The sequence below is a fragment of the Oncorhynchus nerka genome, linkage group LG26 (assembly GCF_034236695.1).
Source record: "Oncorhynchus nerka isolate Pitt River linkage group LG26, Oner_Uvic_2.0, whole genome shotgun sequence".
In the NCBI taxonomy this organism is placed as follows: Eukaryota; Metazoa; Chordata; class Actinopteri; order Salmoniformes; family Salmonidae; genus Oncorhynchus; species Oncorhynchus nerka.
Window position 1 is genome coordinate 2,480,557 of NC_088421.1, and position 17,031 is coordinate 2,497,587.

At 42.6% G+C, this 17,031-nt stretch overlaps 1 protein-coding gene across 4 annotated transcripts in view; it reads right to left on the reverse strand.

Annotated features, from left to right (window-relative positions):
• Positions 1–2,190: 2,190 nt before the first annotated feature.
• cln3 (CLN3 lysosomal/endosomal transmembrane protein, battenin) overlaps positions 2,191–17,031 on the reverse strand; it is a 29,231-nt gene continuing 14,390 nt past the window's right edge. The window contains exons 9-15 of one of the 4 annotated variants that reach the window (XM_029635305.2): positions 16,368–16,537; positions 16,155–16,207; positions 15,776–15,844; positions 15,595–15,650; positions 12,524–12,617; positions 3,093–3,233; positions 2,191–2,913 (exon numbers count right to left, since the gene is read on the reverse strand). In XM_029635305.2, coding sequence (XP_029491165.1) covers positions 2,797–2,913; positions 3,093–3,233; positions 12,524–12,617; positions 15,595–15,650; positions 15,776–15,844; positions 16,155–16,207; positions 16,368–16,537 — 700 coding nt within the window. In that variant the 3' untranslated portion in view covers positions 2,191–2,796. The remainder of the gene's footprint in view (positions 2,914–3,092; positions 3,234–12,523; positions 12,618–15,594; positions 15,651–15,775; positions 15,845–16,154; positions 16,208–16,367; positions 16,538–17,031) is intronic. The other 3 variants (XM_029635307.2, XM_029635306.2, XM_029635304.2) reach the window with 3 other exon arrangements.

Here is a 17,031-nt window from a genome sequence, read left to right on the forward strand (position 1 = left end):
ATGACTAATGCTGTGTTCTTATTAAACATTATAACAAAATCAATGGGGGCCTGACTGTTTACATATATTTTCTACATACTTTCTATTTGGTTTTAGTCGTTTAAGTTGCCACTGAAATAGTTTTTCCCATCCTGAAAATGTCAAATAATAACAATATTTATTTGCTATCCACAAACAATTTCACCCCCATTGATGTATATGGACCCCCGATTGCATTTTCTATGTATTGGCCAATGAGAGGCTTTGAAGCCATTGGCACTCCCCAGAAGAATTGATGGAATTCTACATAATTTTAATTGAATGTTGTAAGGACAATGTTACATGTATTTAAGTCTTTTTTGTTGTTGTAGTGCAGACACTAACATTAGTACTTAAAAAATATATAAAATTTAAGGAAAATGTATATACATATTGTTTTTTTGTTTAGCGCACATAAAATATAAATTTAACATGCAACAATTTAAAAGATTTTACTGAGTTACAGTTCATGTAAGGAAATCAGTCAACTGAAATAAATAAATTAGGCCCTAATCTATGGATTTCACGACTGGGAATACAGACAGATATGCATCTGTTGGTGGGTCTCATTTCATATCAAAATTATCGTTTTAACCATGTTTTGAGGCTATGAAATGGTTGTTTACATTTACATTGTTTGTAAACACTGGGAGTAAACACGCCTATAGTTTGGGTTCTGACTTGGTACAACAGTTGAACTTAGCTCATGTGGCATTTACAAGTTATATTCTTCAATAATCAAGGGGTATAAACAGTTGAAGTTGGAAGTTTACACACTTAGGTTGGAGTCATTAAAACTCATTTTTCAACCACCCCACAATTCTTGTTAACAAACTAGTTTTGGCAAGTCGGTTAGGACATCTACTTTGTGCATGACACAAGATATTTGTCCAACAATTGTTTATAGATTATTTCACTGTATCACAATTCCAGTGAGTAAGTTGACTGTGCCTTTAAACAGCTTGGAAAATTCTAGAAAATGTCATGGCCTTAGAAGCTTCTGATAGGATAATTGACAACATTTGAGTCAGTTGGAGGTGTACCTGTGGATGTATTTCAAGGCCTATCTTCAAAATCAGTGCCTCTTTTCTTGACATCATGGGAGAATCAAAAGAAAAAGCAAAGGACCTTGTGAAGATGCTGGAGGAAACAGGTACAAAGGTATCTATATCCACAGTAAAATAAGTCCCATATCGACAAACTGAAAGGCCGCTCAGCAAGGGAGAAGCCACTGCTCCAAAACCGCAATAAAAAAATCCAGACTTTTTGCAACTATACATGGGGACAAAGATTGTACTTTTTGGAGAAATGTCCTCTGGTCTGATGAAACAAAAATAGAACTGTTTGGCCATAATGACCATCAATATGTTTGGAGGAAAAAGGGGGAGGTTTGCAAGCAGAAGAACACCATCCCAACCGTGAAGCACGGGGTGGCAGCATCATGTTGTGGGGGTGCTTTGCTGCAGGAGGGACTGGTGCACCTCACGAAATAGATGGCATGAGGGAGGAAAATTATCTGGATATATTGAAGCAACATCTCAAGACATCAGTCAGGAAGTTAAAGGTTAGTCACAAATGGGTCTTCCAAAGCAAAATGGCTTAAGGACAAAGTCGAGGTATTGGAGTGGCCATCACAAAGCCCTGACCTCAATCCTATAGAAAATGTGTGGGTAGAACTGAAAAAGCGTGTACGAGCAAGGAGCCCTACAAACCTGACTCAGTTACACCACCTCTGTCAGGAGGAATGGGCCAAAATTCACTCAACTTATTGTGGGAAGCTTGTGGAAGGCTACCCAAAACATTTGACCCAAGTTAAACAATTTAAAGGCAATACTGCCAAATACTAATTGAGTGTATGTAAACTTCTGACCCACTGGGAATGTGATGAAAGAAATAAAAGCTGAAATAAATCATTCTCTACTATTATTCTGACATTTCACATTCTTAAAATAAAGTGGTGATCCTAACTGACCTAAGACAGGGAATTTTTTACAATGATTAAATGTCAGGAATTGTGAAAAACTGAGTTAAAATGTATATGTAAACTTCTGACTTCAACTGTATAATTAATTTAAAAGTCAAAATGGATGTAGCAACTAAGGATTCTAGCTTTAATTATGCAATTTATCTTACTTAAAAACAAAGTAGGCCTACAGAACAATAAACCACACATTTTATTCAAAATCATTTTTTAATTTTAAATCACTTGTAGAATCTCAGGTCAGTTTTCAAAAGTTGAACATTGCATACAAGCCCACCACATGTAAACACTGTTAGTAGAGCTAAGTTAGAGCATTCACAATTTTATAACAGTAACTCAACAATAGCAACAAAGAAAAAGTTAGTGGTTACATTTAAAACAAATATTAGCAGGATACTAGACATTGGAATGTAGTGAAAAGATAAATATATTAAAACATACAATCCTGATTATTATCAAAGGCACATTGACAAATGTCCTTGGTGATGGCAGAAATATTAAAGTTACAGTTGGCTAGTGACCGTTATCTTTCGAAGTGATATGAAACTTGTACCAGTCGTAACAATGTGATTTCTAAGTAAATGGAGGAATCTACCACACACCCAGCAAGGTTGCTAAGGTGCAGGAAGATGTCTGAACAGACCTCTAATTTAAGCATAACAATAATTATCAGCAATTTCCATCCACCCCAGCTGCAGAGAGTCTCTTCTTCAGACCTCCAAGGAAATACCAAGCACTTCACAACATGATACTACCTCTTTTGCACTTCCCACCAGTCTTTCTCCCTCTACTATCTCTCATAGTGAGCAGAAGTATCTGTGGACTGGGAAAGCTATGAGGCCGGAGATGGCGATGCCCAGACTGTCTCCTACACTGGCTGCCACCATGGCAAACTCCCTCTGTCTGTCTCCAGTCTGCAGGGAGAGAGGGGAAAGGTAAGGGGAGTGGCACGCAAACACACACAAACATGTCTGATGGCTGACCCTCCAGCTAATGTTATATATTGACATAAACACAACCTTATATGCAGGCTGACACACACACACACACACACACACACACACACACACACACACACACACACACGACTGACCTCCTTGCTGATGAAGTAGAATGTGTTGACGTATGCAGCTCCTCCCAGCAACCCCTCGTAGAGGACTATCACAAACACCAGCCATGCACTGGGCAGGAACTGGTAGTACACAGACAATAACAGCAACACCGCGTTCACACACTGAGGGAGACAGAGCAACACCGTGTTCACACACTGAGGGACCAGGGCCCGTATTCACAAAGCATCTTAGAGTAGGAGTGACATGGACAGGGGGGACCCGATCCTAGATCAACACGCCTACACTGAGACGCTTTATGAATAATGGTACAAAAGGTAGTGGTGGGGATGGTGGGGGAGCTAGAGGGGAGGAAGAAGAAAATATAAAGCCAGGTGGATAGAGAGAAAGATCAGAGAAAGTTATAGCTCCACCTCTAGGTCTGTTACGCTGACCGTATTACCACCACACCGGCAATCACGAGTCATGACCGCAGTCAAATTCCACATGACAGTTGAGTCACGGTAACTATGCTTCTCCAAAACTGCACTCTGATGTTGCCGATGGTCATTAGTAGCCTACCAAACTTGCTAACAGCCAGTCGCTAATGACCTGGTACTCAGCGCTCTATTGTCCCTCTAATTCAATGCAAATGCATTCCAAAAATCTAATCAAACTCTTTATTTTTTTATTTCATCTTTATTTAACCAGGTAGGCAAATTGAGAACAAGTTCTCATTTACAATTGCGACCTGGACAAGATAAAGCAAAGCAGTTACACACATACAACGACACAGAGTTACAAAACATACAGTCAATAATACAGTATAAACAAGTCTATATACGATGTGAGCAAATGAGGTGAGATAAGGGAGGTAAAGGCTTAAAAAGGCCATGGTGGCAAAGTAAATACAATATAGCAAGAAACACTGGAATGGTCGATTTGCAGTGGAAGATTGTGCAAAGTAGAAATAAAAATAATGGGGTGCAAAGGAGAAAAATAAATAAATAAAATATAGTAGGGAAAGAGTTAGTTGTTTGGGCTAAATTATAGGTGGGCTATGTACAGGTGCAGTAATCTGTGAGCTGCTCTGACAGTGAGATGAGACTGACTAATATCTCAGTAGCTTTAAATGGCATATCTGTCCAAATGAATATATTTCCATCGCCGAGTTCAATGCTTCCCCTTCTGGCTATTTGGATAAAATCACAATGCAGTTTCTAAATATATATGGCAGGATAAGCGATCCCGGATCAAATGAAAAAAAACTTTGAGGGAAAGACGTAGGACTATCCGTACCAAACTTTAAATTGTATTTCCAGGCACCAGCATTTCGTTCCATCCTAAATTGGTTTAGACATGAATCTTCTGCCCCGTTGCGGAGTATAGAGTGAAATATGGTGTCTCCTATTGCCCTGGAAGAGGTGGTCTTCACTGATATAACCCTTAAACAAATGTAAACTACGCTTTGGTCCTATTATTGATCACACAATTTCTATATGGCGTCAAATTGAAAATCGATATAACTGGGATTCAAAATGACATGCCTATACTCCAATATTTCACAATAATGCCTTGTGATCTGGAGGGTGGCCTTTTGCATCCCCCCAATGGTCCAAATGTGAAATCCATACCCTCGCGGATATCATGGATAGTAATGGTTCGTGAACATTCCATGAACTGAAAGACCGATACATACCAGGCAAATCTTTTTTCTATATTTACAATTTAGTTCAGCTTTGCTGGCCTATGGAGTCCCCTGGGAAACCCAACTACCGAACCATCCAATGCTGGGATTTATAAATAAATGATCAGGGCTCCTGAAAAGGACTGATCTCTATAATATAGAAAACTTTTGGAAAGCTCATTCTGAGCTAGTCATAAAAAAATGGTCCACAGATCTAATTGAAATCGGAACAACCCTTTAACTGGAACAGAACATTGAAACGGGTTGGAGCGAGCCGGTCGCATCCGCGCTTCGGTCTGCAGGTTGTATAACTTTTTCATTACATTTCATTACATTTCATTATAGTACAACGGTCTGATTTGTCTAATCTTAGCAATTTCTTCTTAGCTAGCTACATAGTCGTCGTTGTATCAAAGATAATTGCGTTATTATCGTATTTCGTCGTCCTCCTATCTGCCTAGCAGCTAGCCAGCTAGCATACGTTCACCGGCTACCGTAGCACTGTAGTAACTATCACACTCAACTGAACGACTTGATTAGTGTAGTATTAGCTAGCTACATAGTTGTCTTTGCTGTCTTCGTATCCAAGATAATTGTGTAGTTAGAGTGTGTAGTCTTAGAGTGATTATCTTAATTTACCGAGGTTAGCTAGCTAGCTATTTTGTCGTCCTTAACGTAGGAGACACTCCTAGCTAGCCAATAGCCAGCCAACGTCTACTGAATAGAACTTTCGCATTCCGGTCGTATTCCGCTTCGCTCCACAGGTAGTATCACATTTTCATTTCATTTCATTACAGTCCCAACGGTGTGATTTGTTTGATCGTAGCTAGCTACATAGCTAGCTACATAGCCGTCTTTGTTTCAAAGATAATTGTGTAGTCTAGAGCGATTTTCTAGGTTAGCTAGCCAGCTATTGTCGTTCTCCTAACGCAACGTAACGTAACCAACACTGCTAGCTAGCCCCCGAAAAGCAGCATTGTAGAAACTTCACACTCAACGGAACGACTTGATTAGGGTAGTGTCAACAACGCAGCTAGCCTACCTCAGCAGTACTGTATCATTTTAATCATTTTAGTCAATTAGATTCTTGCGACGTAAGCTTAACTTTCTGAACATTCGAGACGTGTAGTCCACTTGTCATTCCAATCTCCTCTGCATTAGCGTAGCCTCTTCTCTAGCCTGTCAACTATGTGTCTGTCTATCCCTGTTCTCTCCTCTCTGCACAGACCATACAAACGCTCCACACCGCATGGCCGCGGCCACCATAATCTGGTGGTACCAGCGCGCACGACCCACGTGGAGTTCCAGGTGTCCGGTAGCCTCTGGAACTGCCGATCTGCGGCCAACAAGGCAGAGTTCATCTCAGCCTATGCCTCCCTCCAGTCCCTCGACTTCTTGGCTCTGACGGAAACATGGATCACCACAGACAACACCGCTACTCCTACTGCTCTCTCTTCGTCCGCCCACGTGCTCTCGCACACCCCGAGAGCTTCTGGTCAGCGGGGTGGTGGCACCGGGATCCTCATCTCTCCCAAGTGGTCATTCTCTCTTTCTCCCCTTACCCATCTGTCTATCGCCTCCTTTGAATTCCATGCTGTCACAGTTACCAGCCCTTTCAAGCTTAACATCCTTATCATTTATCGCCCTCCAGGTTCCCTCGGAGAGTTCATCAATGAGCTTGATGCCTTGATAAGCTCCTTTCCTGAGGACGGCTCACCTCTCACAGTTCTGGGCGACTTTAACCTCCCCACGTCTACCTTTGACTCATTCCTCTCTGCCTCCTTCTTTCCACTCCTCTCCTCTTTTGACCTCACCCTCTCACCTTCCCCCCTACTCACAAGGCAGGCAATACGCTCAACCTCATCTTTACTAGATGCTGTTCCTCCACTAACCTCATTGCAACTCCCTCCAAGTCTCCGACCACTACCTTGTATCCTTTTCCCTCTCGCTCTCATCCAACACTTCCCACACTGCCCCTACTCGGATGGTATCGCGCCGTCCCAACCTTCGCTCTCTCTCCCCCGCTACTCTCTCCTCTTCCATCCTATCATCTCTTCCCTCTGCTCAAACCTTCTCCAACCTATCTCCTGATTATGCCTCCTCAACCCTCCTCTCCTCCCTTTCTGCATCCTTTGACTCTCTATGTCCCCTATCCTCCAGGCCGGCTCGGTCCTCCCCTCCCGCTCCGTGGCTCGACGACTCATTGCGAGCTCACAGAACAGGGCTCCGGGCAGCCGAGCGGAAATGGAGGAAAACTCGCCTCCCTGCGGACCTGGCATCCTTTCACTCCCTCCTCTCTACATTTTCCTCCTCTGTCTCTGCTGCTAAAGCCACTTTCTACCACTCTAAATTCCAAGCATCTGCCTCTAACCCTAGGAAGCTCTTTGCCACCTTCTCCTCCCTCTTGAATCCTCCTCCCCCTCCCCCTCCTCCCTCTCTGCAGATGACTTCGTCAACCATTTTGAAAAGAAGGTCGACGACATCCGATCCTCGTTTGCTAAGTCAAACGACACCGCTGGTTCTGCTCACACTGCCCTACACTGTGCTCTGACCTCTTTCTCCCCTCTCTCTCCAGATGACATCTCGCGTCTTGTGACGGCCGGCCGCCCAACAACCTGCCCGCTTGACCCTATCCCCTCCTCTCTTCTCCAGACCATCTCCGGTGACCTTCTCCCTTACCTCACCTCGCTCATCAACTCATCCCTGACCGCTGGCTACGTCCCTCCCGTCTTCAAGAGAGCGAGAGTTGCACCCCTTCTGAAAAAACCTACACTCGATCCCTCCGATGTCAACAACTACAGACCAGTATCCCTTCTTTCTTTTCTCTCCAAAACTCTTGAACGTGCCGTCCTTGGCCAGCTCTCCCGCTATCTCTCTCAGAATGACCTTCTTGATCCAAATCAGTCAGGTTTCAAGACTAGTCATTCAACTGAGACTGCTCTTCTCTGTATCACGGAGGCGCTCCGCACTGCTAAAGCTAACTCTCTCTCCTCTGCTCTCATCCTTCTAGACCTATCGGCTGCCTTCGATACTGTGAACCATCAGATCCTCCTCTCCACCCTCTCCGAGTTGGGCATCTCCGGCGCGGCCCACGCTTGGATTGCGTCCTACCTGACAGGTCGCTCCTACCAGGTGGCGTGGCGAGAATCCGTCTCCTCACCACGTGCTCTCACCACTGGTGTCCCCCAGGGCTCTGTTCTAGGCCCTCTCCTATTCTCGCTATACACCAAGTCACTTGGCTCTGTCATAACCTCACATGGTCTCTCCTATCATTGCTATGCAGACGACACACAATTAATCTTCTCCTTTCCCCCTTCTGACGACCAGGTGGCGAATCGCATCTCTGCATGTCTGGCAGACATATCAGTGTGGATGACGGATCATCACCTCAAGCTGAACCTCGGCAAGACGGAGCTGCTCTTCCTCCCGGGAAGGACTGCCCGTTCCATGATCTCGCCATCACGGTTGACAATTCCATTGTGTCCTCGTCCCAGAGCGCTAAGAACCTTGGCGTGATCCTGGACAACACCCTGTCGTTCTCAAATAACATCAAGGCGGTGGCCCGTTCCTGTAGGTTCATGCTCTACAACATCCGCAGAGTACGACCCTGCCTCACACAGGAAGCGGCGCAGGTCCTAATCCAGGCACTTGTCATCTCCCGTCTGGATTACTGCAACTCGCTGTTGGCTGGGCTCCCTGCCTGTGCCATTAAACCCCTACAACTCATCCAGAACGCCGCAGCCCGTCTGGTGTTCAACCTTCCCAAGTTCTCTCACGTCACCCCGCTCCTCCGCTCTCTCCACTGGCTTCCAGTTGAAGCTCGCATCCGCTACAAGACCATGGTGCTTGCCTACGGAGCTGTGAGGGGAACGGCACCTCAGTACCTCCAGGCTCTGATCAGGCCCTACACCCAAACAAGGGCACTGCGTTCATCCACCTCTGGCCTGCTCGCCTCCCTACCACTGAGGAAGTACAGTTCCCGCTCAGCCCAGTCAAAACTGTTCGCTGCTCTGGCCCCCCAATGGTGGAACAAACTCCCTCACGACGCCAGGACAGCGGAGTCAATCACCACCTTCCGGAGACACCTGAAACCCCACCTCTTTAAGGAATACCTAGGATAGGATAAAGTAATCCTTCTCACCCCCTCCCCCTTAAAAGACCTAGATGCACTATTGTAAAGTGGCTGTTCCACTGGATGTCATAAGGTGAAAGCACCAATTTGTAAGTCGCTCTGGATAAGAGCGTCTGCTAAATGACTTAAATGTAAATGTAAATGTTGAAAAACATGACTTTGGCATCCCGTAATCTGAACCATCAATTTATACATTGTCTGTTCACACACTGTATTTAACACCGAGGAATCGTTTTACGATTAAATGGACCCCAACTCCTAAAATCAGGTAGGCACATTCCTCCATATGTGGGTGTACCCTGCAGTTAAATGCTTCTTGGCAATGATACAAAATTAATTCAGAAGTGCATGAATGTAAATTTAATGCTTTCCATCTATGTTACTTAACGACGATAGCTCCTTGAATCTCTCAATCAGAGATGATTAATGCTGACAGGCAACACTGCCGCAAAATATTATGTTGGATCTTACACGGCAATCACCTCACTCTCTCCCAATTTGCCAGTGGATACAGTTACTTTTAGAAGTTAGAACATCATTTGTATTTATTATGGATCCCCATTAGCTGCTGCCTTGGCATTGGAAAACCTTTGTGTTTAAATCTGTTTGAAATTCACTGCTTGACTGAGGCATCTTACAATGTGTGTGTGTGTGTGTGTGTGTGGTACAGAGATGAGGTAGTCGGTAAACACTTATTGTACACAGTGAGTCCATGCAACTTGTGTGACTTGTTCAGCAAATGTTTACTTCTGAACTTATCTAGGCTTGCAAAGGGGTTGAATACTTAACTCAAGACATTTCAGCTTTTGATTTTTAATTCATTTGTAAAAATTTCTAAACATAATTACATTTTTTACATTATGGGGTATTGTGTGTAGGCCAGTGACAATCTCAATTGAATCCATTTTCAATTCAGGCTGTAACACAATACAAATTTAGAAAAATCTAAGGGGTGTGAATACTTTTTCAAGGCATAGTACCAAATAAAAATGGCCTAGAAGGCCAGCATCCCGGAGTCGCCTTTTCACTGTTGACGTTTGAGACTGGTGTTTTGTGGGTACTATTTAATGAAGCTGCCAGTTCAGGACTTGTGAGGCTTCTTCCTCAAACTAGACACTAAATGTACTTGTCCTCTTGATTGATCAGTTGGGCACCGGGGCCTCCCACTCTTTCTATTCTGGTTAGAGCCAGTTGCCACAGATGTCTCAAATTTTTAGGGAGAATGCAATTGGCATGATGACTGCAGGAATGTTCACCAGAGCCACCTCCATTGTTTTAGAGAATTTGGCAACACATTCCAACCGACCTCACAACCGCAGTCCATGTGTATGGCGTCGTGTGGGCGAGCGGTTTACTGATATCAACGTTGTGAACAGAGTGCCCCATGGTGGGGTTATGGTATGGGGAGGCATAAGCTACGGACAACAAATATAATTGCATTTTATCGATGGCAATTTGAATGCACAGAGATACCGTGACGAGATCCTGAGGCCCATTGTCGTGCACGGCACCATGCCGCAAGGATCTGTACACAATTACTGTAAGCTGAAAATATCCCAGTTCTTCCGTGGCCTACATAGTTCCAAGTTCTTCCGTGGCCTGCATAGTCAGACATGGTACCTGTTGAGCATGTTTGGGATGCTCTGGATCGATGTGTACGACAGCGTGTTCCAGTCCCCGCCAATATCAAACAACTTTGCACTGCCATTGAAGAGGAGTTGGACATCATTCCACAGGCCACAATCAACAGCCTGATTGACTCTATGCAAAGTAGATGTGTCACGCTGCATGAGGCAAATGGTGGTCACACCAGATACTGACTGGTTTTCTGATCCAGCCTCTTTTTTTTTAAAGGTATCTGTGACCAACAGATGCATATCTGTATTCTCAGTCATGTGAACTTTCAATTGACTGATTTCCTTACATGAACTGTAACTCAGTCAAATCTTTGAAATTGTTGCATTTTGTGTTTATTTTTGTTCAGTATATTATTTAGTATGTAAAGACAACATTAAATTGAGAATAGTCTAATGGGTGAGAATATTATCACTTGTGAATGATGCCCAGTGTGTGCAGTCTAAAGAAAACAGCTCATAAGCCTATACATTTTGATAAGGTTTGTATCACAGTTTGTATCATGGCCAAATTACTCAAAGCCTATAAGCCTTGGACCCCTGGAACAGGGTTGCAGAGCCCATAGCCAACAGAACTTGGTGAACCGTGTTCTTATAAGCCCAGTCATTGCACTATGGCGTGTGAACAGAGTTTTGACTGGCCACCATTTAAAAGAGGATCCCAGCTTTCTTGTGATGCTATATTTATTGCTCAATTCTTAAAATTAAGCACATCAATCCTCTTTATGACCAGTGTAGCCTACCTGGCATATAAAAAATGAAATCGCACGTAACGTTCTTTCTATTTGAGTGCAGGCTACGGATTTTTTTTTGTGTGGGCCATTCTATAAATAAAAAAAATGCACAAATATGTAAACACCAGATTACATTATCAAGTACTTGTCAAATTGTGAATGAGAGACTGATTAAGTGTGTGCAACCTGAGAAAGAAACAGCAGAGCGATTGCCTTTCATCCAACTCTTTTCAAATCATCATTAGTCGCACAACTAAAGTTGCATACATAACTACATATTCAGCATATAGAAGGACCTGTTTCAAATGATCACTTTGTTAACCACAACACAGAATAGCCATATGTGGGCACACCCTCTGAAGTCAATATCCTTTCTATTATATTCTTCTTCATATCAAATAATGCCACGGAATTCTAAGAAAATCTGTAAAAAATATTTAGTGTAGCCCACAGCCATATGGCAGAGCCAGATCAGGGCCTAACATGAGGACAACTAAAAATATGCTGTTCTGTTCTTCGGTATAGGCTACATTTTCTTCATATAATGGTGCTTTAGATCTGCTTAAAATAATTAATTTATTGTGATGGTGTAGGCTATATTAAATGGATTTATTAGACTTTTTAAAATGCAGATGTTCCAAAGATCTGCATCAGAGTGGCTTGTAAGGCTATGCGTGGAAGCCCAAAGATGCTAAACGTTTTGTTATTTAGAAGGACTATTACCGTGAGACAGGCAGTTATTTGCATAACAGTTACCGGCTGATAAAATGTCATGACCGACAATTTCATCACCGCTTGCTGGTGACAGCGATACGCCATTCCATCTGGTTTGGGACTGTCATTTTTCAAGGGCTATTTGACCAAGAAGGAGAGTGATGGAGTGCTGCATCAGATGATCTGGCCTCCACAATCACCCGACCTCAACCCAATTGAGATGGTTTGGGATGAGTTGGACCTCAGAGTGAAGGAAAAGCAGCCAACAAGTGCTTAGTATATGTGGGAACTACTTCAAGACTGTTGGAAAATCATTCCAGGTGAAGCTAGTTCAGAGAATGCTAAGAGTGTGCAAAGCTGTCATCAAGGTGGCTACTTAGAAGATTCTCAAATATAAAACATATATTTGTATAACACTATGGTTTACTACATGATTCCATGTGTTATTTTATAGTTTTTATCTCTTCACTATAATTCTACAATGTAGAAAATAGTAAAAAGAAAAGAAACACCCTGGAATGAGTAGGTGTCCAAACTTCTGACAGGTACTGTATCTCATCTATTGTTCACTCACCTGAAGCAGAGAGAGAGCCCAGATTCTCCTGAACTTCACACAGCAGAGAGAGGATCGCGAGACCAACACCCCCACCTGGTACAGTGTCTGGTACCTGAACACACACACACACAAAGAATGTGAGTTAATAGCTTTACACCACTTAATCATAGAAGTTTACATTCACCTTAGCCAAATACATTTTAACTCAGATTTTCATAATTTCTGACATTTAATCCTAGTAAAAATTCCCTGTCTTAGGTCAGTCACCACTTTATTTTAAGAATGTGAAATGTCAGAATAATAGTAGAGTGATTTATTTAAACTTTTATTTCTTTCATCACATTCCCAGTGAGTCAGAAGTTTATATACACTCAATTAGTATTTGGTAGCATTGCCTTTAAATAGCCTTCCATAAGCTTCCCACAATAAGTTGGGTGAATTGTGGCCCATTCCTCCTGACAGAGCTGGTGTAACTGAGACAGGTTTGTAGGTCTCCTTGCTCGCACACGGTTCTTCAGTTCTGCCCACAAATTTTCTATAGGGTTGAGGTCAGGGATTTGTGATGGCCACTCCAATACCTCATATAGTGGGCAGCATTTTCACTTTTGGATGAATAGCGTGCCCAGAGAGAACTGTCTCCTACTCTGTCCCAGATGTTAATATATGCATATTATTATTAGTATTGGATAGAAAACACTCTGAAGTTTCTAAAACTGTTTGAGTGATGTCCGAGTATAACATAACTCCTATGGCAGGCAAAAACCTGAGAAAAATCCAACCAGGAAGTGGGAAATCTGAGGTTTGTAGTTTTTCCAATATACAGTGTCTGTGGGGTCATTTTGCACTTCCGGAGGCTTCCACTAGATGTCAACAGTCTTTACAACCTTGTTTGAGGCTTCTACTGTGAAGGGGGGCTGAATGAGAGGGGAATGAGCCAGGTGTGTGGCAGAGTGCCATGGGCTTGTGACTTTGCGTTCATGTGAGAGTTACCTCGCGTTCCATTGCTTTTCTACAGACAAAGGAATTCTCCAGTTGGAACATTAATAAAGATTTATGTTAAAAACATCCTAAAGATTGATTCTATACTTCGTTTTACATGTTTCATATGACCTGTAACGTAACCTTTCGAGTTTTTGTCTGGACGTAGTGCTCGTGCCTCATGAAGATGGATTACTGGGTTGAACACGCTAACAACAAGTGGCTATTTGGACATAAATAATGGACTTCATGGAACAAATCAGTAATTTATTGCCGAACTGGGATTCCTGTGAGTGCCTTCTGATGAAGATCATCAAAGGTAAGTGAATATTTATAGTATTATATCTTTGGCTGGATTTGGCTCTGAGCGCCGTACTCAGATTATACTTTTTCCATAAAGTTCCCAAAAAATCTGACACAGCGGTTGCATTAAGGATAAGTCTATCTTTAATTCTGTGAGTAACACTATCTTTTATCAATGTTTATTGAGTATTTCTGCAAAATCACCGGATGTTTTGGAATAAAAACGTTACTTCACTGAACGCGACAATGTAAACTGAGATTTTTGGATATAAGTATGCACATTATCGAACAAAACATACATGTATTGTGTAACATGATGTCCTATGAGTGTCATCTGATGAAGATCAAATGTTAGTGATTCATTTTATCTATATTTCTGCTTTTTGTTACTCCTATCTTTGGCTGGAAAAATGGCTGTGTTTTTTTTTTGACTTGGCTATGCCCTAACAATCATATGTTGTGCTTTCACTGTAAAGCCTTTTTGAAACGGACACGATGGGTAGATTAACAAGAAGCTTCTTTCATTTGCTGTATTGGACTTGTTAATGTGTGAAAGTTACATATTTAAAAATATATATTTTTGAATTTCGCGCGCTGCCTTTTGAGCGGAATGTTGTCGAGGGGGTTCCGCTAGCCTGCCCTAGAAAGGTTAAGCCATTTTGCCAAAACTTTGGAAGTATGCTTGGGGTCATTGTCCATTTGGAAGATCCATTTGCATCCAAGCTTTAACTTCCTGAATGAAGTCTTGAAATGTTGCTTCGATATATCCATATAGATGTCATCATGACGGAGGAATTTCTTTTGGTGAAGTGCACCAGTCCCCCCAGCAGCAAAGCACCCCCACAACATGATGCTGCCACCCCCGTGCTTCACGGTTGGTATGGTGTTCTTTTGCTTGCAAGCCTCCCCCTTTCTCCTCCAAACATATCGATGGTCATTATGGTCAAACAGTTATATTTTTGTTTCATCAGACCAGAGGACATTTCCCCAAAAAGTACAATCTTCGTCCCCATGTGCAGTTGCAAACCGTAGTGTTTTTTTTATTCCTTGCTGAGTGGCCTTTCAGGTTATGTCGATATAGGACTCGTTTTACTGTGGATATAGATACTTTTGTACCCGTTTCCTCCAGCATCTTAACAAGGTCCTTTGCTGTTGTTCTGGGATTGATTTGCACTTTTCGCACCAAAGTACGTTAATCTCTAGGAGACAGAACGCATCTCCATCCTGAGCGGTATGACGGCTGTGTGGTCCCATGGTGTTCATACTTGCGCACTATTGCTTGTACAGATGAACGTGTTACCTTCAGCCGTTTGGAAATTGCTTCCAAGGATGAACCAGACTTGTAGACTTGTGGTCTTACAAGTTTACCATTTTTTCTGAGATCTTGGCTGATTTCTTTTGATTTTCCCATGATGTCAAGCAAAGAGGCACTGAGTTTGAAGGTAGGCCTTGAAATACATCCACATGTACACCTCCAATTGACTCAAATTATGTCAATTGTCCTATCAGAAGCTTCTAAAGCCATGACATTTTCTGGACTTTTCCGAGCTGTTTAAAGGCACAGTCAACTTAGTGTATGTAAACTTCTGACCCACTGGAAATGTGATAAAGTGAAATAATCTGTCTGTAAACAATTGTTGGACAAATTACTTGTGTCATGCACAAAGTAGATGTCCTAACCGACTTGCCAAAACTATAGTTTGTAACAAGAAATTTGTGGAGTGGTTGAAAAATGAGTTTTAATGACTCCAACCTAAGCGCATGTAAATTTCCTAACTTCAACTGTATATATTCTGAATGGTACTGACCAGCGATACTGCTCTGCGTGGGAGAGATAGAAGTTTGGGAAATATAGGAGTTCCAACTGTAAAGAAAGTTGAAAAACTAGGGGTCATCCATACTATACAATGAGAATGGAAGTGATGGTGAGAATATCAACTAATTGCAGTGACACTATAAACTGCCAAGGGGCGACAGAGGCCTACTCACCAGGCCCTGGTTGATGAAGTACTCCGCGAAGTAGACAACTCCTAACGGAACCACAAACCTCAGCAGACCCTGAGGGGGGCGGTAGAATTGATATTAGCAGATTGGCAATAACACATATAGTACTGGAGCACATCAAGACTGAGTAAAACTTACTAGGCCAGGGTTAAACTGATTATTTAGCACATGTGAAAATGAAATTAAAGTAAAACTGTTCTGTGTCTATCACATTGGGGAATTGAGTTTGTATCGACTGGGAAAAAATGATATGAGATTTTGGCCTGGCTTACCCTGGGTCTGGGCCAACTTTGAGAGAGTATAACTTTTTAATCTGAAAATGGTACAGACCAAGTCCACTTTTCTAAAGTGACTTCAAACTCACTTTAGTGATGTGTAGTTTCTCAATACATGTCAGTGGTCCAGTGACCTTGTCTTCTGTTATATTCAGAAGGAAGGAAGTGAAGATGGGCTGTTTGGTTAATCAATGTCCTACAAATATTTTACAATTAAAATGTACTATTTCATTACTTAAAAATATATTGTGTTAAACATCCATATTACCACACATCACTTTCCTCAAAATTCTTTACCTTACCACATGCTGACATGATAAACACACCTTCAGCACCTTTCTCCCGCTCTTCCTCTTCATCAGTGTCATCCAATAGGGGCTGCCTGCTCTGTGACTCTTTGACCCTCACAGACTCCACCTCCCTGCACTTCCACTGTGGGAAGGATGGGGGGAAGACTAGCAGGAAAAAATAGCTGAGGGGAAAGTGGGGGAAAAGGAAGAGACAAAAAGGGGGTGAAGGGTTCAGATAAACTGACAGAAAAGTGTGTGAGTGAGTGATCCTTTCCCACTCACCTAACAACACATTAACTTATCACATCAACATTGTTTATGGGACCGACCAGGGGTGAAAGCATACCGAACAAAAATATAAACGCAACATGCAATTTCAACAATTTTACTGAGTTATTGTTCATATAAGGAAATCAGTCAATTGAAATAAATTCATAAGGCCCTAATCTATGGATTTCACATGACTGGGCAGGGGTGAAGCCATAGGTGGGCCTGGGAGGGCCACCCACATGGAAGCAAGGCCCACCCAATCAGAATGTGTTTTTCCCCACAAAATGGCTTTATTAGACATAAATACTCCTCAGTTTCATCAGCTGCCCGGGTGGCTAGTCTCAGAAGATCCCGCAGGTGAAAAAGCCGGATGTGGAGGTCCTGGGCAATGGCTGGCATGGTTACA